The following is a 20,096-nucleotide window of genomic DNA, read 5'->3' as shown; positions in this document are numbered from 1 at the left end:
CAGTTAAGACAAATTGATTTTAAATGTCTATACCCGAGTAGCATCAACTCATCGGCCGAGGATCGGCCGTTCATTGAAATCCGATCAAACTTTGATCGGTCAATGATCGGCCGATGATCGGATTCCGATGAGTTTTCATCGGAAATTGCTCCAATATGTCTCATCGGCAATAGTAGAATCCGATCATCGGAATCCGATGAATTTTGCTCCCTATACCGATGAGATTTGGAGCAATATACGAGCAGTGCTGTTCCAAGGTGATGAATTTTGGATAAAAATACGATGAGATTTGGAGCAATACACGAGCAGTGCTGTTCCGAGGCGATGAATTTTGGATGAAAATACGATGAAATTTGGAGCAATATACGAGCAGTGTCGTTCCGAGGCGATGAATTTAGGATGAAAATACGATGAGAAGTAGTAATAACTACGATATAGGGACAAGCAGGAGGAAAAAAAATTAACAGTGGGAAGAAAACTTGCAGGAGGGGCATTTTCGGATGACGTCATTTGGGAATTAATAACTCGTTTTTTTAATAACTTTTTTAATTAATTTTTAATGTAACACTAATGTCGCTCTAGCCGGGAATCGAACCCTAGACCTCTGGAATACGAGATGCATATGCTAACCACTAGACAAGTTATGCTCGTAACGTCAGACCAAACAACGTAAGTAGAAGCACAAATTTGTAAATTACAGCAGACACGTGTTTCGGCGTTACAGGGAACGCCTTTTTCAATGCAAAAAATAATGAGCTTATGGATGAAAAGACATCCGACAAAAGCCAAGAGCACATAAGCATGCAGCTTAAAAGATAAAAAGAGCGGATTAGCCAAACACCAATGACAAAGTTATAAACCGATCAGGAACCAATAGGAATGCAAGCAAAGGCCAGGAGCTTTCTCTTAGGTACGAACCCAGAAAGAAAGAATTCAATTGGACAAGGATTAAGCCGAAGCTTAAACAAAAGGAAAAGAAATTGTCAGTAACCGTGAACCGCAAGAAAGGAAAAGCAGAATGGAAAACCATGAAATAAAATAAACAGAAACAAAAATTTTCGAAAAAAGGAAAAATAAAGATAAATAGAAGAACATTGGGGGGGGGGGGGGGGGTGTCAATCAAGACAAAAAGGAAAAAAATAAACAAAGGAAGATAGATAAAAAAAAAAGGGGGGGGAATGGGGAAAGGACAGTATTAAAGATATGGGAGCCAAATGTTAGAAAAATATGGAACTGCACTAAGATCGTTAACTAAGTTAGAACTGTTCCTCAAAATATGAAAGGATTCCCAAAAGTCAAGATCTGATGAATTGGGGCATTTTTGGATAATCTGATAGGAGTTAAAATCAAAAGAGTGATTCGAATCCCAACAATGTTGAGCAATACTAGACTTATTTAATTGTTGTTTTTTCACATAATTTTGATGCTCTTTCAAGCGAATTTTTAAAGCACGCCGAGTCTGTCCAATATAGGCAAGTTTACAACTACAATTAATTCTATAAATTCCACAACAATTAAGAGGGTGAATAGGATCTTTAAGAGAAGAGAATGAAAGTTTATTAATAGGAGAGAACACCACCTGGAATTGGAAACGTTTTAGAATCTTAGCAACCTGATAGCTTACAGATGGAAAGAATGGCAAAACAACCAAATTCTTTCTGATGAAGGTTCGGTTAAGAACATTAGTTTGGGATTTATTTGAAAGTTTTTTATAAATGGAATCAATCAAAGTTGGCGGATAGTCTCTATCAATTGCCACAGCTTTAAGATAATTAAGTTCCACTTTAAGAAGTTCCGACGAAGAACAAATATTAATTGCGCGATAAACAAAAGAATTGAAAGCAGAATATTTTTGATTTGGAGGATGAGACGATAGTCTATGAGGAGGTAAAGAGACAGCAAAAGGTTTGCGATAAACAGTAGTTTCAAAACCAATTTCAGTACGAGAAACAAGTACATCAAGAAATGAAATGCAATTATTCCATTCTTTCTCACAAGAAAACTGAATATGAGGATCAATGGAGTTTAAAATAGATAAAACCTCATCACTCTCAAACTGATTCTGGTTCATTAGAACAAAACAATCATCAACATACCGAACATAAAATTGGAACTGCAGTTTTTGGAACAGCTTAACCTCAAAATAATGCATGTAAATATCACTAAGAATGGGGCTAAGTGGGTAACCCATAGCCAGACCATCTAACATAATATAAAAATTCCCATTAAAAACAAAAGAACATTGCTTAATACAAGTACGGGTAAGGAAAATTAAATCCTCAATTTCCGTATTGGTGAAATGAAATTCAGAAAGTCTTCTACGAAGGCATAGCAATGAACCCTCGACGGGAACGTTCGTAAATAAAGAGTTAACATCAAAAGAAGCCATAAAAGAATTATTTGGAACGAAACTATGAATTTTTTTAACAAACTCAACAGAATTTTTAATAGTAAATAAATTGTGACTCCTAAGGGGAGAAAACACAGAGACTAAATATTTTGCAAGTTTGTACGAAGCCGTACCAATATTGGAAACAATCGGCCTGAAAGGAATACCAGCTTTATGCACCTTAGGTAAAGCATAAAATCTAGCACAATTAGCAATAGATGGAACAACAGAGCGTTTAACATTTGAAGGAATAGACTTAACAGACCTGACAGCAGATGCAATAGTTTTTAACTCTTTATCACTAGGATTTTTAGAAATTTCAGCATATGGCCCAGAAGAAATCAAATCATTAGTTTTATCAACATAAGATGATTTGTCAAGAACAACAATTTGGCCACCCTTGTCAGCTTTGGTAACAACCAGATCAGAATTCGAAACTAAGTCTTTAACAGAACGGCTAACAGTATTAGCAAATACAGGTTTAGAAATTTTCGAGTTAAAGTCAATATTAGAAGCTATAAGATGCCGAATCGAATCTTTTTGAGAGGAAGTTAAGGCACTAAATTTAAAAGCTTTCTCAACAGGAGCAATAAGCTTTGAAAAAGAAGGATTAACACTCACAGCAAAATTATCATTACATTTTAGAGCCTCAATTTGAGAATTACTTAATGGAACGCTAGATAGATTAACAACAACATTCTTATTAACAACAGGTAAATTATCAAGAGGAACGACATGAGAAGATTTACAAAGTATAGCTAATTTCTTTTTCAAAACAATTTGATGTTTATCAGAGGAACGAAGGGTTCTAGACCAAGAATTTCTGTCAATAATGTTAAAGTTGGGAATGGAATTAGAAACCGAAAGATTTAAATCATAAAGTTCACGTTCAATAAACGATAAATGTTTCCTAGTTTCCTGGATCGAAGCTCTGAGTAAAGCCAATTTCGACCGAAAGATTACTTTGTCAATTTTTACAGAACGTGGTAAATTACATTTCAAATTAGCTATATATGGTTTTATCTATTTTAAACTCCATTGATCCTCATATTCAGTTTTCTTGTGAGAAAGAACGGAATAATTGCATTTCATTTCTTGATGTACTTGTTTCTCGTACTGAAATTGGTTTTGAAACTACTATTTATCGCAAACCTTTTGCTGTCTCTTTACCTCCTCATAGACTATCGTCTCATCCTCCAAATCAAAAATATTCTGCTTTCAATTCTTTTGTTTATCGCGCAATTAATATTTGTTCTTCGTCGGAACTTCTTAAAGTGGAACTTAATTATCTTAAAGCTGTGGCAATTGATAGAGACTATCTGCCAACTTTGATTGATTCCATTTATAAAAAACTTTCAAATAAATCCCAAACTAATGTTCTTAACCGAACCTTCATCAGAAAGAATTTGGTTGTTTTGCCATTCTTTCCATCTGTAAGCTATCATGTTGCTAAGATTCTAAAACGTTTCCAATTCCAGGTGGTGTTCTCTCCTATTAATAAACTTTCATTCTCTTCTCTTAAAGATCCTATTCATCCTCTTAATTGTTGTGGAATTTATAGAATTAATTGTAGTTGTAAACTTGCCTATATTGGACAGACTCGGCGTGCTTTAAAAATTCGCTTGAAAGAGCATCAAAATTATGTGAAAAAACAACAATTAAATAAATCTAGTATTGCTCAACATTGTTGGGATTCGAATCACTCTTTTGATTTTAACTCCTATCAGATTATCCAAAAATGCCCCAATTCATCAGATCTTGACTTTTGGGAATCCTTTCATATTTTGAGGAACAGTTCTAACTTAGTTAACGATCTTAGTGCAGTTCCATATTTTTCTAACATTTGGCTCCCATATCTTTAATACTGTCCTTTCCCCATTCCCCCCCCCTTTTTTTTATCTATCTTCCTTTGTTTATTTTTTCCTTTTTGTCTTGATTGACACCCCCCCCCCCCCAATGTTCTTCTATTTATCTTTATTTTTCCTTTTTTCGAAAATTTTTGTTTCTGTTTATTTCATGGTTTTCCATTCTGCTTTTCCTTTCTTGCGGTTCACGGTTACTGACAATTTCTTTTCCCTTTGTTTAAGCTTTGGCTTAATCCTTGTCCAATTGAATTCTTTCTTTCTGGGTTCGTACCTAAGAGAAAGCTCCTGGCCTTTGCTTGCATTCCTATTGGTTCCTGATCGGTTTATAACTTTGTCATTGGTGTTTGGCTAATCCGCTCTTTTTATCTTTTAAGCTGCATGCTTATGTGCTCTTGGCTTTTGTCGGATGTCTTTTCATCCATAAGCTCATTATTTTTTGCATTGAAAAAGGCGTTCCTTGTAACGCCGAAACACGTGTCTGCTGTAATTTACAAATTTGTGCTTCTACTTACGTTGTTTGGTCTGACTTTACTATTCAGCACAAAGGTATTTATTTATCTTATTTATCTTAAGTTATGCTCGCTCCAAGGCGGAAAATAATGTATTAAATGAAAAATCATTTGTGTGCCATCTATCGGGTGGCAAGGCCATGACAGATTTCTGAACGGAAAGTGAGAATTTTATTCAGTGAATATACTTATGGCACTAGCTAGTGAAGATTCGGAGTCAGTAATTTTGGGAGTCAAATTGAACGGAGTGGAATTATTTTGGAGATAGTGAGAAATCATTCAAGAGCCGGAGTCTCATTTTGTTCGCAATTCCAGTGAGGTAATCGGCGTTGGAATCGTGGAGTTAAAGTTGAATTGATTTTGCAGCAAATTGGAGTAAACCCTTCCAAAATCCACGAGTCGGATTCGGAGTCAAAGTCTCAGTCATTTTTCCTCCGATTCTCAAACTTGAATGTTGATCCGTATAGCCTTACGTTTGATCAATAGTTGGATATTCGAATAATAAAACTTATCCTATTTTAACAGTTGGGAGATTTCCAAAAATTTTAGATTGGGAAATTTTATATCGGAAAATTTAAACGACCTACTTTTTTTAAGATGAAATGTAACTCGGCAAATTTTCATCGGAAAATTTGATCGTTACGATCTCTTTTTCTGATGAAATGTAGCTCAGCAAATTTTCATCGGAAAACTTCATCGTTACAATTTCGTTTTTTGATGAAATTTCGCTCGGAAAATTTTTATCGGAAAATTTGATCGTTACAATCTCTTTTTCCGATGAAATGCAGCTCGACAAATTTTCATCGGAAAATTTGATCGTTACGATATAGTTTTCCGATAAAAAACAGCTCATCGAAAACAGTTCTCGGATTCTGATCGCAACGATATTAGCGTGCATTACGCGATGAGTTTAGAAGGAGTCGATGATCGGCCGAGCAAAATCCGATGAGTTAATGCTACCTGGGTAAGGCTCAGCTTGGCTAAAGCTGCAACAGCAGAACAAAGTTTTATCGAAGTTCTACTGCATAACTGTATGACAAAATCTATTCGATAAATGAGCCAACCATGCTGGACAAGAATATTGTTGCCAGATTGGGCATAAATAGCCAACTTGCAGCTTCTTGTCATGCAATTAAGATACCGCTGTTACTCAGCCAAAAAGCATTATTTAAATGTTGTTACTGAGAAATTCAAAATTTAATTGCTTTAAATAGAAGTGGACTATGTTCTACATATACATAAAGTTTGTTCAATGAAACAAGAATCATTGTCGGGCATTTTGTACATTTGATAAATCTATTAAAATAGAATTGCCCCAAAACACACAAAATATACAACAGCATTAAGCACAAAATATACTGCAATTAAACACAAAATATATCGCCTTACATAAACATACAAAAAATTTTTATCCAAACATTAAATGACAGCTAGATCAAATTCATCTACCCCTGCAAAAATTAGTTGCTTAATTTATAGAGAGAAAGAAATATTATCATTGTGTAATGAAATTTACTCTCTATTCATTCAATATCTTCAATATATAAATATTTACTAATTAAACAAACACTATTTTGAAAAAAATCCTAAGAGGATACAGATAATAACAGGTACTGCTGCGGCTACTTTTCCAATCTCTTCATCAGTTTGCATTATTTTTTTTATCCGTGCCTACAAGAAAAATTTATCAGAAATAAATACATACATCCACTTCAACAACAAAAGCAAGCTAAGGAAAGTAAAAAGTATGCTGCAATAACTCTATACAATCATATATTTGACATAAAGAACGATTCACTGCAGATTGACTTAAAAAAAAAAAAGGTTAGAATCATGCTAACTCAGCACATTTGATAAAACCATGCTAGATCTCAGTAACTTGACACTTATTTTTTTCTTAGAGTTGGAAAATCAGTGGTGGGCAATTCCATTGTGACGGGTGTGACTTTGAGATGCTATTTTTGCGAGTTGTATCCGAGTTTTACCCAGTTAATAACTTAGTAAACACCAACAAAGTTTTAAATGATGTTAACCTATGCATTTGCTTAAATAATTTTAAGCTAAAATGAAACTGTGGAAGTTTTCAATTTTTTTAAAAAAATATTTTAAATTTTGTGACGGGTGTGACGTTTTCGGGACATGAGTTTTCACTTACCTTTGCAATTGTACAATTTCCTGTGAATTTTTTAATGTTTCACTTCTGTAGCATTTTTTTTATATTGAATGAGATTCAGATGAAACTTAAAACACAAGATTTATAGCACAATTAAATTTTTTTACCTCGTAGGAATTTTTTTTCTGGCGTGACGGGTGTGACAAGTTGTGAATTTGAGAAGCAAATTTTTGAAGAACAGTGATCAGTACAACTATTAAACTGGACAATACTTAACATATACTTACATTTTATTGGAAATAACACCTATATAAACATATATACAACTGTTTTAGAACTTTCAGTAGTCTGTACTTGTTACAAGGGCTTGTGGAGCAACTTTTTTAATAATTACCGATATTTTTCAGATGAAATATCTTCTTTTTCTGGCCAAATCCAATGGAGTCCACTAGCCTGCATATATTTTAAACTTACTTCTTTCGTGATGTCAATGTCCAAAACAGTAGCATAATAAAATTTATTTATGCAGTGCTTCGTACTGTTGCATGTAGTGGTAAGTGAAACCAAAACAAAATCACCAATTGTAAGCTCAGGTGGTTGTAGGATCCTGCTAGGAGGAAGATCTACTGTTTGAGTTGAAGTGACAGCTACTTTTTTCAATGTAGATTTAGCAGTCTTTCCAATTAAAAGATTTGTAGAATCGCACACCTGAAAGTGGTGAAACGATTTTATGCCTTCTATTGCGATAGATTTGTCCCATCTTGAAGACAACATTTCCTTTGACTGTAGTACTTGATGAGCTGTGACGTAAAAAGATGTAATATTGAAGAAAAACAGCTTCTGTTGTAGGAAAGAAACTTTGATCTCTTCTCACCACCAGAATCACAAAAGAACTCTCACAAAGAGATAGAGTTATAAGAGATAAAGTTAGTTTATAAATGTAAACCACATTTAATTGTATGGCACGGTTATGTCTATATAAAATTAATCTTATAATTTGTATTTATGAAGAATGAAAGAAAAATGAAATACTAAATAATTAAAATTCTTGCCAAATTCAAATGTTTTGAATTTCAGGATTTATTACTATTTTTTACTCTTTTTAATCTTTTAATTTTTTGTGAAACAGAAGTATGTAAACTGTTCTATTAAATTTAGGAATTATTTTGAAATTTAGAAAGTGTTTCAAGTGTTGTCACACCCGTCACAATGATTTTGTCACACCCGTCACAAACTGTTTGTCACACCTGTCACCCCAAAATTTTCATACTAATTTTTTTTAATCAATTTTTTTTGTGTCATACTTAATCAGATGCACAATAATTAGACTTTTATGAAATTTCATGCTTTTTCATGGAATACTGCATTTGCTATGCTATATTAAGCATCTTTTCTGTGACGGGTGTGACAGACAGACCTTATAAGTATATAAGCGGGGTTCCTCAAGGATCAGTGTTAGGGCCTGTTTTGTTCATTGTCTTTATGAACGATATTCACAAAAATATTTCTGGGAACATGAATTGTTTTGCTGATGATGTCAAAGTTATGGGGACTGTAGAAAATGAAGAACAAGCAAATCAGCTGCAAGAGGATCTAGATCATATTACGGAGTGGGCTGATAAATGGGGTATGGCTGTTAATGTTGGGAAATGTCAAGTGCTACATTTAGGACATGGAAATAAGTGTACAAGTTATTATTTGCAAGGTTCAGTCATTAGTCAGGCAGACAAAGTTACTGATCTGGGGGTCCTAATAAGTCAGGATTTAAAGTTTAGCCAACAGTGCAGCATTGCTAGCAACAAAGCCAATAAGATGCTTGGGTTTATCAATAGATCTATTTCAAATAAATCTAAAGAAGTTCTTCTGCCCTTATATAGAAGTTTGGTAAGACCCCATTTGGAGTATGCTGTTCAGTTTTGGTCTCCTTATCTTAAGAAAGACATTAATGTATTGGAAAGGGTTCAAAGGCGGGCTACAAGGCTAATAAGTGGACTTTCCCACTTAGATTATGATTCCAGGCTTAGAAGGCTAAAAATGTACAGTCTTGAGCAAAGAAGAGACCGAGGGGACATGATTCAGCTGTTTAAATTTATTAAAACGAAAGATGTTACGGGGTTAAAGTTTAGCACTGAAAACAGGACAAGGGGTCATTGTTTTAAGCTATTTAAATCTCAGGCTAACATGGATATTAGGAAAAATTATTATTTTAGCAGGGTAGTGGAACCTTGGAACAGCTTACCGGAAGAGGTGGTAATGAGCAAAGGAGTAGACAGTTTTAAGAGGGCCATTGATCTTCACTGGGGATTGTAAATTGACTAGGACCAGTCTAGCTGGGCCCAGAGCCTGTTGCTGGTCGTCACTTTTGTGTTTGTATTTGTATTTGTATTACAAATGTTCTTTAATGTGTTTTCAGCAAATATTAAGTACTTTAAAAGATAGTCAAAGGTCAGAAATGACAATAAATGTACACAAAATAAAAATTCTACTGTTTGAAGTATTGTTTCACATAGAATGAAAATACCCTTTTTTTTCAAACTGAAAGTTTTTTATGTTGCACTAACTTTAAGCCTCAAAAAATGAAAAACAGTAATTATAATGAAAATATTCTTTATAGTTTCATAATCCTCATATTATTAACTTTAATTCGACATATTATTTATTGCAAAAGGACAATTTTGAAATTTTTACCCTCATGTCTACTTTTTCGTGGAAATGCCCTGGTGCAATGGTGGAGGTATTCAGAGTAATGGGAAAATCAAGTCATATTTTTTAAATATATTTTGAAAGGGATATAATTTTTGCTTAATTTGCAATTTAAAAAAAAAAATCAACAGTTCTATAATCTGCTTATTTTCAAAAGATTTTACAACGTTATTCACAATCATTTTTTTTTCAGAATAAATGATTTTTCTTTATAATGACAAGCTAGTTGTCAAAATAACGGTTCAATTTAAAATGAAATAAAATACTGCAAGTGTAAAATTAAGCTTATTTGAGGGTAGTATATCGGAAGTCTGAGATGGAAAAGTTTGGCGCCTGATTTAGACTGAATGTGAATAAAATATTAAATATTTAATAAGGATTTATTAAGAGACCAGTTCTACACTAGAACAGTATTGCAATAAATTTCTCAAGCCTTGTTCTATGCATTTTATCACAATATGTGCTTAATTTTAGCCACACAAACAATATCATTACATCAACAAGAACAAGCTTATTGATTTAAAACATTTCACACTTAAGGTTCATTAAATTTAAATGGCAGGCAGTGAAAAAGAAATTTTGGGACCGAGGTCAAGCACTTTTTTGGGTCCCTCTCTATAATCAAACCTCATAACATTAAGGGTGCTCTTCACTGAGAGTCTGAAAGATTCGGATCTAATGTTAACCTACGGGGAAAGTTGGAGCTTGTTTTACAAATTCCTGTAAAGTTTTCGGATCCGTTTTTTTTTCTGAGTATTTTTCAAGACCATGTCTGTTTCTTTTAGTTTTTACTTTTTTGATGTGTCCATTCTCCGATTTTTTAAAATTCGAGAAAAAATGAATTTCTTCGAAAACGAGGTACTGTTGGACATTTCGCTCTGTAAAACATCTGCAACTCGTGCTATCGAAATTTTAAGAACGCCCCGACACGCAAAATATTTCCAGCTCTCTTTTGAGATCTTGTTTGAAATAATGCGACCATTTTTTAAACAAATATCATGTTCTAACTATTGAAAAAAATTTCAAAATACGTTCACTTTTCGCATTTGCCCCGCCCTAGAATAGTTACCTCCCCTTTTTGAGGGGTAAAAGCTAATGGGGTGTAAGATTTATTACCCTCTCATTAGTTCCCCTCAATGACCTCCGCTGGACGTCCTTTCTTCTTTCCTCTTTTCCTAAGGCTTTCGTGAAGAATCAAGTGCTTTTGAAAGTGAATCCACGTAGATGCGTGCTATTAGCTGTTAAATTCGCAACATCTGCTTTTTTTCAAATTTGTGGTTTGAAAAGAAATAGATTTGAAAGGAATATTTCTGAGTCAAATTGTTTATTTACAATATAATGAACATTGTTACAATGCTGTCGAATGCGAAAAGTTGACATTTTCCCCTTACAGTAGAAAACTATTTTTATATATAGATTAAATCGTATTCCAGATACTGGGTATTTTGCATCGTTTTACATGTGTTTTATGTTACTACAAATGGTACACACATAAAGTGCTTTCCACAGCTCAACAAACATTTTTGAAAATTATTTGTGTCTTTAAGAGCCAGACTCGTCAAATTTCTTTAGAAGGTTTGGGAGGTGGAAAATTCAATAGCGGAAAACATTCCGTACACCAACATACTCATTAAATACATAGAAAATCATGAAAAATATATTAGCAATTTAATATGATTCAGTTAATGTAAAAAACACACCGTGGTAGAATTACTAAGCATTGTATGTATTAGTTTTAATGACGTTTTCAGCCTTATGTTGCCGACAAAGCTAACTAAAATGTGAACAATATAGAATGGGGGTTACAAGTTTTCACTGTTTTCTATTTTCATTCTCAGAAGCTAGATCAACATTTTAATACAATGTAGAAAAAATTAATTACAGGCATAAAGGTTTTCAGGTCACATAAGCACCCCCCCCCCCTTAAAAAAACATCATTAAAGATCGTCTTAAATTTCGTTTTTATGGCTTTAATTTCAAAAAATTTCGGGAAGGGAGTTTGTGAAAAGTCCTCCTTTGACCATAAAAAAAAAAAAAAAAAAAAAAAAGTCGTCTAAAATTGCATTTTTGGATTTCAAAAACCTGCATGTCCCCAACGTTAATAAAGATGGCCTACAATCATGTTTATAACACTTTAAAAATTTTGCCTCCCCCCCAACATCACACTAAGACTGCGTTTTTAGACTATTTCGAAAAATTCCGGGGAAAGCTTCCGAACTCCCCGTTTCCTAACAGAATTGAAGAACCTGAAATTGTGTTTTTGGCGTTTCAAGTTCAAAAATTTGCTGGTGGAAGATCACGGGACCTCTTACTTACTTCCAAATACTACCAGAGATCGTCTAAAAGTGCATTTTGAAAATTTTTATTTTCGAGAAAATTAAAAGGCATAGCCCCCAAACAGAGTGCTTGGGAAAATAGGGAGTATTTCTGAGTAAATAGTATGCTTACGATAAAGATCATGTTAATTAAATATAGAAATGGTTCCCTCTCCTAAACAAGAAGCTAAATCCTTTCTCTCGCTGTATTTACATATTACTACGAGTCGATAGAATAGAAAATGTGGGATCTCAAAAAAGATTTTTGTTCTATACGAATGAAAATTACTTGATAATCATTGGATTAGAACATTCATTTTATTCTGTGACTGAAGACAGGATACGATAATTTTTCGGCACAGAAGTGCGTAACACAGAACTTAAAAGAAAAAGTTTGTCTTGTTTGTTTTTTTTTTTTTTTTAATTGTGAACCCTTACTTGTACCTATAATTGCTTTCCTAAATGTAAGCTGTTCATTTTCATTTTTGTTTCAACTTTATATATTTCCTGCAAATCTGTTTCTTGCCCTTTTTTTTATTTTTTATTATTGATTCATTAAATGCAAGATGCATGAAAACGAGGCAGAGCGATAAAAACTTTAAAATCTGGCAGAGCGAGGCGTTGAGATTTTTTTCATCTAAGTATTTCGAGATTTTTTTTTTTTTTTTCAGGCAGATATACATGTAGGTAATATTTTCGTGCCTTCTGAGAAAAAGGACAACCCTTAATATTTATTATGACAACTAACGAGGATCAGACACCAACAAGACTCATTAGAAAATTTTAATAAAAACTCAATGTGTTGAAGTAGAAGCACTATATACACTATATGACCAAAAGCATTGGGACACTTTCAAAAATTCACATGTTTAGGGATTTCTCGAGAAATAATAGACCAATTGCTCTATAATTTGTTTCGCATAAAATGTATACTCTAGTTGTCATTTTCCAATAAAAATTAAGTCTGCTATTCATTTAGGGGTCCGACAACAAATTGAGTAAAAAAGTTTTTTGATAATTTTTCATTGCAAATTGCTGGGAATAAGCTATAATTTTCAGAAATGAGTTAAAAATCTATCAAAAACTTATTTTTATATTTTTGTGAAAGTATCTCTTATACCCATGGAAATATAAGCATTTCTTTCAAAATGCAAAATTTTTTTGAAGGTTTTCGCCTTATATTACGCAGAGTATTTCGTCAAACGTTACTAAACTTTTAAAATATTTGACAGCATTTTAGAGAAACATAATAATAAAATTTGAAGTTAAAATATTGAAAATTTGTTGAAATATAAACAGTTAAAGCTATTAATTTTTCACTGCGCAGACACGAAAGATAGCAATTTATAACGTTCATAATTCAAAGCTCAGATACATCCTACAATCCATGAAAAAAATTCCACCGCAATTTCTTTAAATTTTAAAAAGTTATCAGCAATCTAATGAGCCGAATTTCTATAATTCTAGGATAGGCGACGAATGGTAAGGAATTGTTAGCAAACTGGCAACACTTTCCTGCCATCGTTATAGAGTGATTCATGATAAGAACAGATTATTTGTTGCTGGTCCCCTAAATGAATATCAGACTTAATTGTTATTGGATTTGACGTCTGGAGTATACTTTTCATGAGAAAAAAATTACAGAGCAGAGAGCAATTGGTCTTTTATTTTTTGAGAAATCCGTAAAATTGTGAATTTTTGAAAGTGTCCCAATACTTTTGGTCATATAATGCATGTAATACCTCATGTATTTTGCCGAATTTAGTAACTGGGAATCTGAGACTCTAAAAGTGCTAGGTTTAGTTTTATTGCAAAATTTCAACGCAAGATAGTTTACAAACATTGAGAGTGGGGGAAGGAGTGATTTTTGCCTTTGAGCTTGGAGCAGGGTGAGTACCCTTGCATACAAAGATCAGAGAAAAATCTTTAATTTTTCAAATTCAGGAAATCCTTATCCGTAGCCGTCCGCGACTTTGCCGTTGTTATGCTCAATTTGAAAGAACTTTCACCATAACAACCCCTTGAGAAATGCTATCGTAGCCTTCTCATCTGCATATAGTACTTAGATAAATAAATAAATATTTTTTCAAAAAGAAAAGGATTCAAAGATAAAGATTAGGGGAATTTTCCGGTCACCAGTGGTGAGAAAAGGCATTTATAGTAGCCACATTTTTTTCTAGTCGCCACTACATTTGTAAAACAGGTAACTAACCAACAAAGTAGTATTTAATTTAGCACTAAAATATAAATATTATCAGTTCAAATAAAGGTTAATGTAAGTAATTAGTGGCATTAATGTTTATTGTACAATCAAGTATTAACTATGCAAAGAGGATCTAGTTTCATTTTTAAGAATGTTTTCTGCTAACTCGGATGGGGTTGGGGAGAGTGGCAAACAGGCAGAGGAAGTGAAAGAATTTCGCCAACCGATAACTAGTTAGTCCCCACTTTTATTCGGCACTCGATTTTTCAGATTTATTAAGTAGGATCATCCATTTTTAAAGAATATTTTTTTGTTAGAATTTGGAGTTCATTTCGTTAAAATTCAGTGTGGTCATGTAGGCTATCTTTTTTTTTCCTTCCTTTTTTGATATTATCAATTTTCAATAACGAACATTTTTCTAAAAATAAAACGAATTTATAAATTTATTTATTGCAAATATTCATTCATTCGTTAATTTTTCCTAGATGAGATCAGGAACCGTATTAATGGGGAAAAAAATCTTCGTTTCAAAAATTAATTTTAGTGCGAATGCAAATAAATTAATATCACAAGCGGGATTGCAAAATGCCGCGCCTTTTACACTGAGTAATTTTTCTTTTACCTATGTAGTCAAGACTCAAGAGGGAAAGAACTAGAATTTCCTTGGAAGGGTCTGTAAAAAGCTGCGGTTTCATTTCGCCGTCAGCTATTACCTCCTTCGACTACTCTGCACAGCAGGGGAGCGTCCGGTCTGTCCCCCTGCAAAATGTGACAGGTCACATGATCCACACTTTCATCGGCCACCGCTCGTTCTATTGGTTGTTGATGTTGAAGTGTCAATCACTTCACTGATGAACATTGCTTTCGTTTAAAGAAAAAGCCCATTTTCAAGCGAGATCGTTTTTCTTCCCCACTGAAGAGCAGCCTTAAGGGAGAGCCAGGAGTGGCAGCTTCAGGAGTGGTGCTCAACCATTCACTCAAAATATTTCTTTAGGTGCAGAGCATCCAACGGGCAGAAGAAAAGGGAAATACAGCACAACCCTGATTTAAGGATTCTCAAGGGATTGGAAAAAGTTATATTGTTAAATCAAGGATATCTTGAATCAAGGAGCATAAACAGTCAATGCAGTCAAGTCGGGTATTGTTATATCGAAGTTATACTGTAAATGTAAACAAGAACACTAAATTTTGTAATTTTTCTTAATATTTGGAGTAAAACTTAAACAATTTCAGGCAATTGTTCAGTAATGTCAGAATGCCCCTGTTTAATGGTCAGAATATATGAAAATAGAAGCAAGAATTGTGCATAAGGACATTACTTTGTAAGTAACATTCAGCAGATGATATGAGAACATGAGCAAAACCTGCTGAAAACAACCAACGATGTTATTAAAAAAATATTTCTCTTGAATTTTTGACATCTTTAAAGCCATACTTTAAAAGAATTGTACAAGGTAGAGAATTTTAAACAAAACACAGTTAGAAATAAAAATGTCAATAAAACGCTTCTGGGTCACTCCACGAAAAAGTCAACCCTTTGTCCCGCATGTGACGGTTCATATATTTCATTAAAAAGTAATAATTTTAAAGGGTAATGATGAAACTTTTTGTTTTAGAAATCACCCATAAGTTTGTAATTTGTTAAGCAGAAAAAATTTGTTCATAAATATTTTAATGTATTATTTTTTATGAAATATATGAGGCGTCACATGCGGGACAAAATAACCGTTTTCCGTTCCTAATATGTATATATACTGGTAGCTACCTTGCCTCGCGTTCAATCTTCGAGTTGAACCGAACCATTGCTTTGGTCACTCGTCTGGTCTGCTAATTCTATATTAGCTACCAGTTTGTTTTGCACTCTTGGCTTCCTTAACAGGTTTTCCATCTCCAGCTCAGTCACTTTCCTATGACGGGCTGATGAGTGCTAATAAGCACGAAACTGCAGTCCTTGGCTGGAAATAACTGAGTTGGCGGTGTATTTCACGTATTTCTGCTTTGGCCCTGGCTAATGGGCGGTAATTTACTGAATATACCTTGCCTCGCGTTCAATCTTCGAGTTGAACCGGACCATTGCTTCGGTCACTCGTCTGGTCTGCTAATTCTATATTGGCTACCAGTTTGTTTCGCACTCTTGGCTTCCTTAACAGGTTTTCCATCTCCAGCTCAGTCACTTTCCTATGCCGGGCTGATGAGTGCTAATAAGCACGAAACTGCAGTCCTCGGATGGAGATGACTGAGCTGGCGGTGTATTTCACGTGAGATTTAAATAGCTTAAAACAATGACCTCTTGTCCTGTTTTCAGTGCTAAACTTTAGCCAAGTAACATCTTTCATTTTAATAAATTTAAACAACTGAATCATGTCCCCTCGATCTCTTCTTTGCTCAAGACTGTACATTTTTAGCATTCTAAGCCTGGAATTGTAGTCTAAATGAGAAAGTTCATTTATTAACCTTATAGCACGTCTTTGAACCCTTTCCAATACATTAATATTTTTCTTAAGATAAGGAAACCAAAACTGAACAGCATACTCCAAATGAGGTCTTACGAAACCTCTATATAAGGGCAGAAAAACTTCTTTAGATTTGTTTGAAATAGATCTATTGATAAACCTAAGCATCTTATTGGCTTTGTCACTAGCTATGCTGCACTGTTGACTAAACTTTAGATCCTGACTTATTGAGACGCCCAGATCAGTAACTTTGTCTGCCTGACTAATGATTGAACCTTGCAAATAATAACTTGTACACTTATTTCCATGCCCTAAATGTTACACTTGACATTTCCCAACATTAACAGCCATACCCCATTTATCAGCCCACTTCGTAATATGATCTAGATCTTCTTGCAGCTGATTAGCTTGTTCTTCGTTTACTACCATCAGGGCCGTCCGAAGAGCTGACGGCGCCCGTTGCCAAAGTTTCCTGGCGTCCCCCCCCCTATGCACACAGAAAAATCAAGTTAGTTTTAACATCAGTGCGTAGTACATACTTGGGTTTTTTATATATTGATAAACAGAACAATCAAAGGGCTATGCATAATACAAATTAAAGCACAAGCAATGAATCAGTTTTTAATATTTGTGAAACATTAATGCTCCAAAAACTTTTTGAAAAACGGAAATGTTAAAAATCCAAATATTTATCCAGTAAAATGTTATCCCACTAGATAAAAACAAACAATTAAACTTGGATTGGTTATTCATATTGATCAAACTAAGAATATGAATATAATTTGCGGATTATAAAGAAAAAATGTATTGTTCGAAATAATTGTTCGTTAATGTTTACATCAAAATGAAATTTTGATCTGAACTCATCCAATGATTCTTGAGTTTTTTGGTTTTACTTGAACCAATTTAATATCAGCTTTCTTATATGTTATAAACAAAGATGTTATTCTTTTGCATCAAATATTTGTAAGTTTTAGGGAGAAGCCCACAAATACTTAACAACACCGAAAATCGCTCAGAATTGCGTTTTTGGAGCTCTAATTTCGAAAAATCACAACCCTAATAGTACAAAATATGGCATTACAGATTGCTTTTAAGAATTGAGTTTAAGAAACTATTCATCCCCATGCTGCCTTTCTTTAATATCACAAGCAATGGGTTTTTCAAACGACACTTACAAAACATTTAAGTGGGATATCCGTGAAAGTAAAACTCTGCTTAAATTTTTTGACCATAATTTTGAACAATTTTCCTGGAAAAAGCTCCAGATTTTCCTATCCATAAAATCTTGTTTGTCTAAAGCTGCGATTCTGAAAAATCAATTTCGAAATTTTCAGGGGGAGAAGGAATTGATTTCAATCTATTTAAACGATCGGAAACGATCTCTGAGCTCCCTCCCTTACCCTAATGTCAATAAACATGGCCTATAATCGCGTTTTAAGGCTAAAATTAGAGACGTACCGAGTAGCACTTTGGCCGAGTAGCCGAGTACTCGGCCTTTTATTACTCGGCCGAGTACCGAGTTACCGAGTACTCGGCCTTTCACTACTCGGCCGAGTTCCAAGTACCAATTATGTTTTAAGAAGAACCACCGACACACATGTGATGAATTTTGAACTTATTGGAATAGTAGTATAAACCTCCTTGTCCATATAATAGTTTTTAAAACTAAATTCCTGCTGAAATTTAATTACGCATTATATATATACAATTTTGTTCGTGTCAAAAATTTTACAAAAAATAATTTTTTAAATTAAAAATAAATAAATAAAATGTATGATTAATCAAGTTGGAATTAAAACAAATTACAGTAAAATCCCTCTAATGCGGACACTAACAGGACAAATTTTTTTTTCTGCAATATAGAGGTGTCCGCAGGACAGGGGTTTAATAATGTTATTTGCATTGGAACTGGGGAATTAAAAATTGTCCACATAAGAGGGGTGTCCGCCTTTGAGGGGTGTCTGTTAGGAGGGGTTTCACTGTATACCAATCAATTATAGTTCTAATCTGCCAAACATAAATAATTTTTAAAAGCAGATAAAACAAATGTGCAGGAACACTCCAGACACGTGTTTCTGCCCCCCCCCCCCCCCCCCCCCCGTTACAAGGAACGTCTTTTTCAGCGCATAACATGTGAGCTAAAGAATGTAAAGACATTCAACAACAAAATACGACTTTTGTCGGATGCCTTTAAATCTACGAGCCCCCATTTTGTGCATTGAAAAAGGAATTCCTTGTAATGCCAAAACACGTGTCTGCAGAGTTCCTGCACTGTACTTTTAAGGTTGTTTTATTTTTTAAGCAAAGGTATTTTTACATTTTTTATAACTAATTTTTGTTTGTAGCAAAAATCCATTTTTAATATAAAAATTCCATATTTTCTATACTTACATTTTTTGCGTAATTTTTAATAAATAAGTTTTATTAACTTTGGGGACATTAAAATAAAGATTTATTCCATTAAAGCATTACAAACTTCATTATTCTCAAAATTTAAATTTGACTTATAAATTTTAATTGTAAATGATTGCAGAATATAATGCTTGCTCTTTTTTTATAAATTTTAGTATCTGTCTTGGACAATATTCAATTTTTTGCAACTACTCGGTATTGGCCGAGTATCTGATCAGAATTTGGCCGAGTACCGAGTACTCGGCAAATTGGCCGAGTAGGCCGAGTACCGAGTAGTTACCGAGTACTCGGTACGTCTCTAGCTAAAATTGCGTTTTTAAAATTAATTCGAAATTTTGACCTGACACCTTTTGACTTTTTTTCCTATCCGATCAATAAAAAAAAACTTTTTTTTTCTAAGTGCCCCCTTAAAAAAAATTTCTTGTTACGTCACTGCATGCAGGGGCAGAACTCAAGCAAATTTGGTCAGAACTAAACAAAAGAGAAGTGCCTTTAGTTTGATTCTAAACAGTTATATTCTCAGAAATTGTATCTGTTTTAATGATACAAAGGAAACGAATGTTTTGGAGACTGAGAGACAGAAATATTTTCGTGCCATAGGACAAAATAGAGAACCATTGCAATGATTCTGTATTTTGTGTGTCTATGGCTGCGTATCTATGATACCTAAAATGAGGGGGCTCCACAAGGCGCCCCTAATTTTATACAATCGGGGTATTTTATACGAAGAGAGGCACCGGAAGGCGCCCCTCATTTTGTGTGAATGTCGTTGTTTTCCGTCGAAACGAGGGGTGCCTTGCGGCGCCCCCTCATTTCGTGGCGCCCGGGGCGATTGCCCCCACTCACCCCCCCCCCCCCTTCAGGATGGCCCCGACTACCATCCCCATGACATCATCGGCAAAACAATTTATGTTCCCAGAAATATTTTTATGAATATTGTTCATAAAAACAATGAACAAAACCGATCCCTGAGGAACCCCGCTTAAAACCTCACTCCATTTAGAATAATTTCCCCTTACAACTACCCTTTGTTTCCTTCCAGTCAGTCAGTTTTTTACTCAAATGAAAATTTTCCCTCCTATTCCTATATCAGCTAATTTGCTAAGTAGAGCAACATGCGGTACCTTATCC

At 34.1% G+C, this 20,096-nt stretch overlaps 1 protein-coding gene across 1 annotated transcript in view; it reads right to left on the bottom strand.

The window, feature by feature from the left end:
• The window catches only part of LOC129220455 (dr1-associated corepressor-like), a 44,895-nt gene that overhangs the window by 23,599 nt on the left and 1,200 nt on the right, over positions 1 to 20,096 (bottom strand). Inside the window, exon 2 of the mRNA XM_054854875.1 lies at positions 6,362 to 6,434. Coding sequence (XP_054710850.1) covers positions 6,362 to 6,434 — 73 coding nt within the window. The remainder of the gene's footprint in view (positions 1 to 6,361; positions 6,435 to 20,096) is intronic.

This window comes from Uloborus diversus, chromosome 4 (genome assembly GCF_026930045.1).
Source record: "Uloborus diversus isolate 005 chromosome 4, Udiv.v.3.1, whole genome shotgun sequence".
Taxonomy (NCBI): domain Eukaryota; kingdom Metazoa; phylum Arthropoda; class Arachnida; order Araneae; family Uloboridae; genus Uloborus; species Uloborus diversus.
Note: the sequence above shows the minus strand (reverse complement) of the source record. Positions and strands in the feature narration are given on the sequence as shown.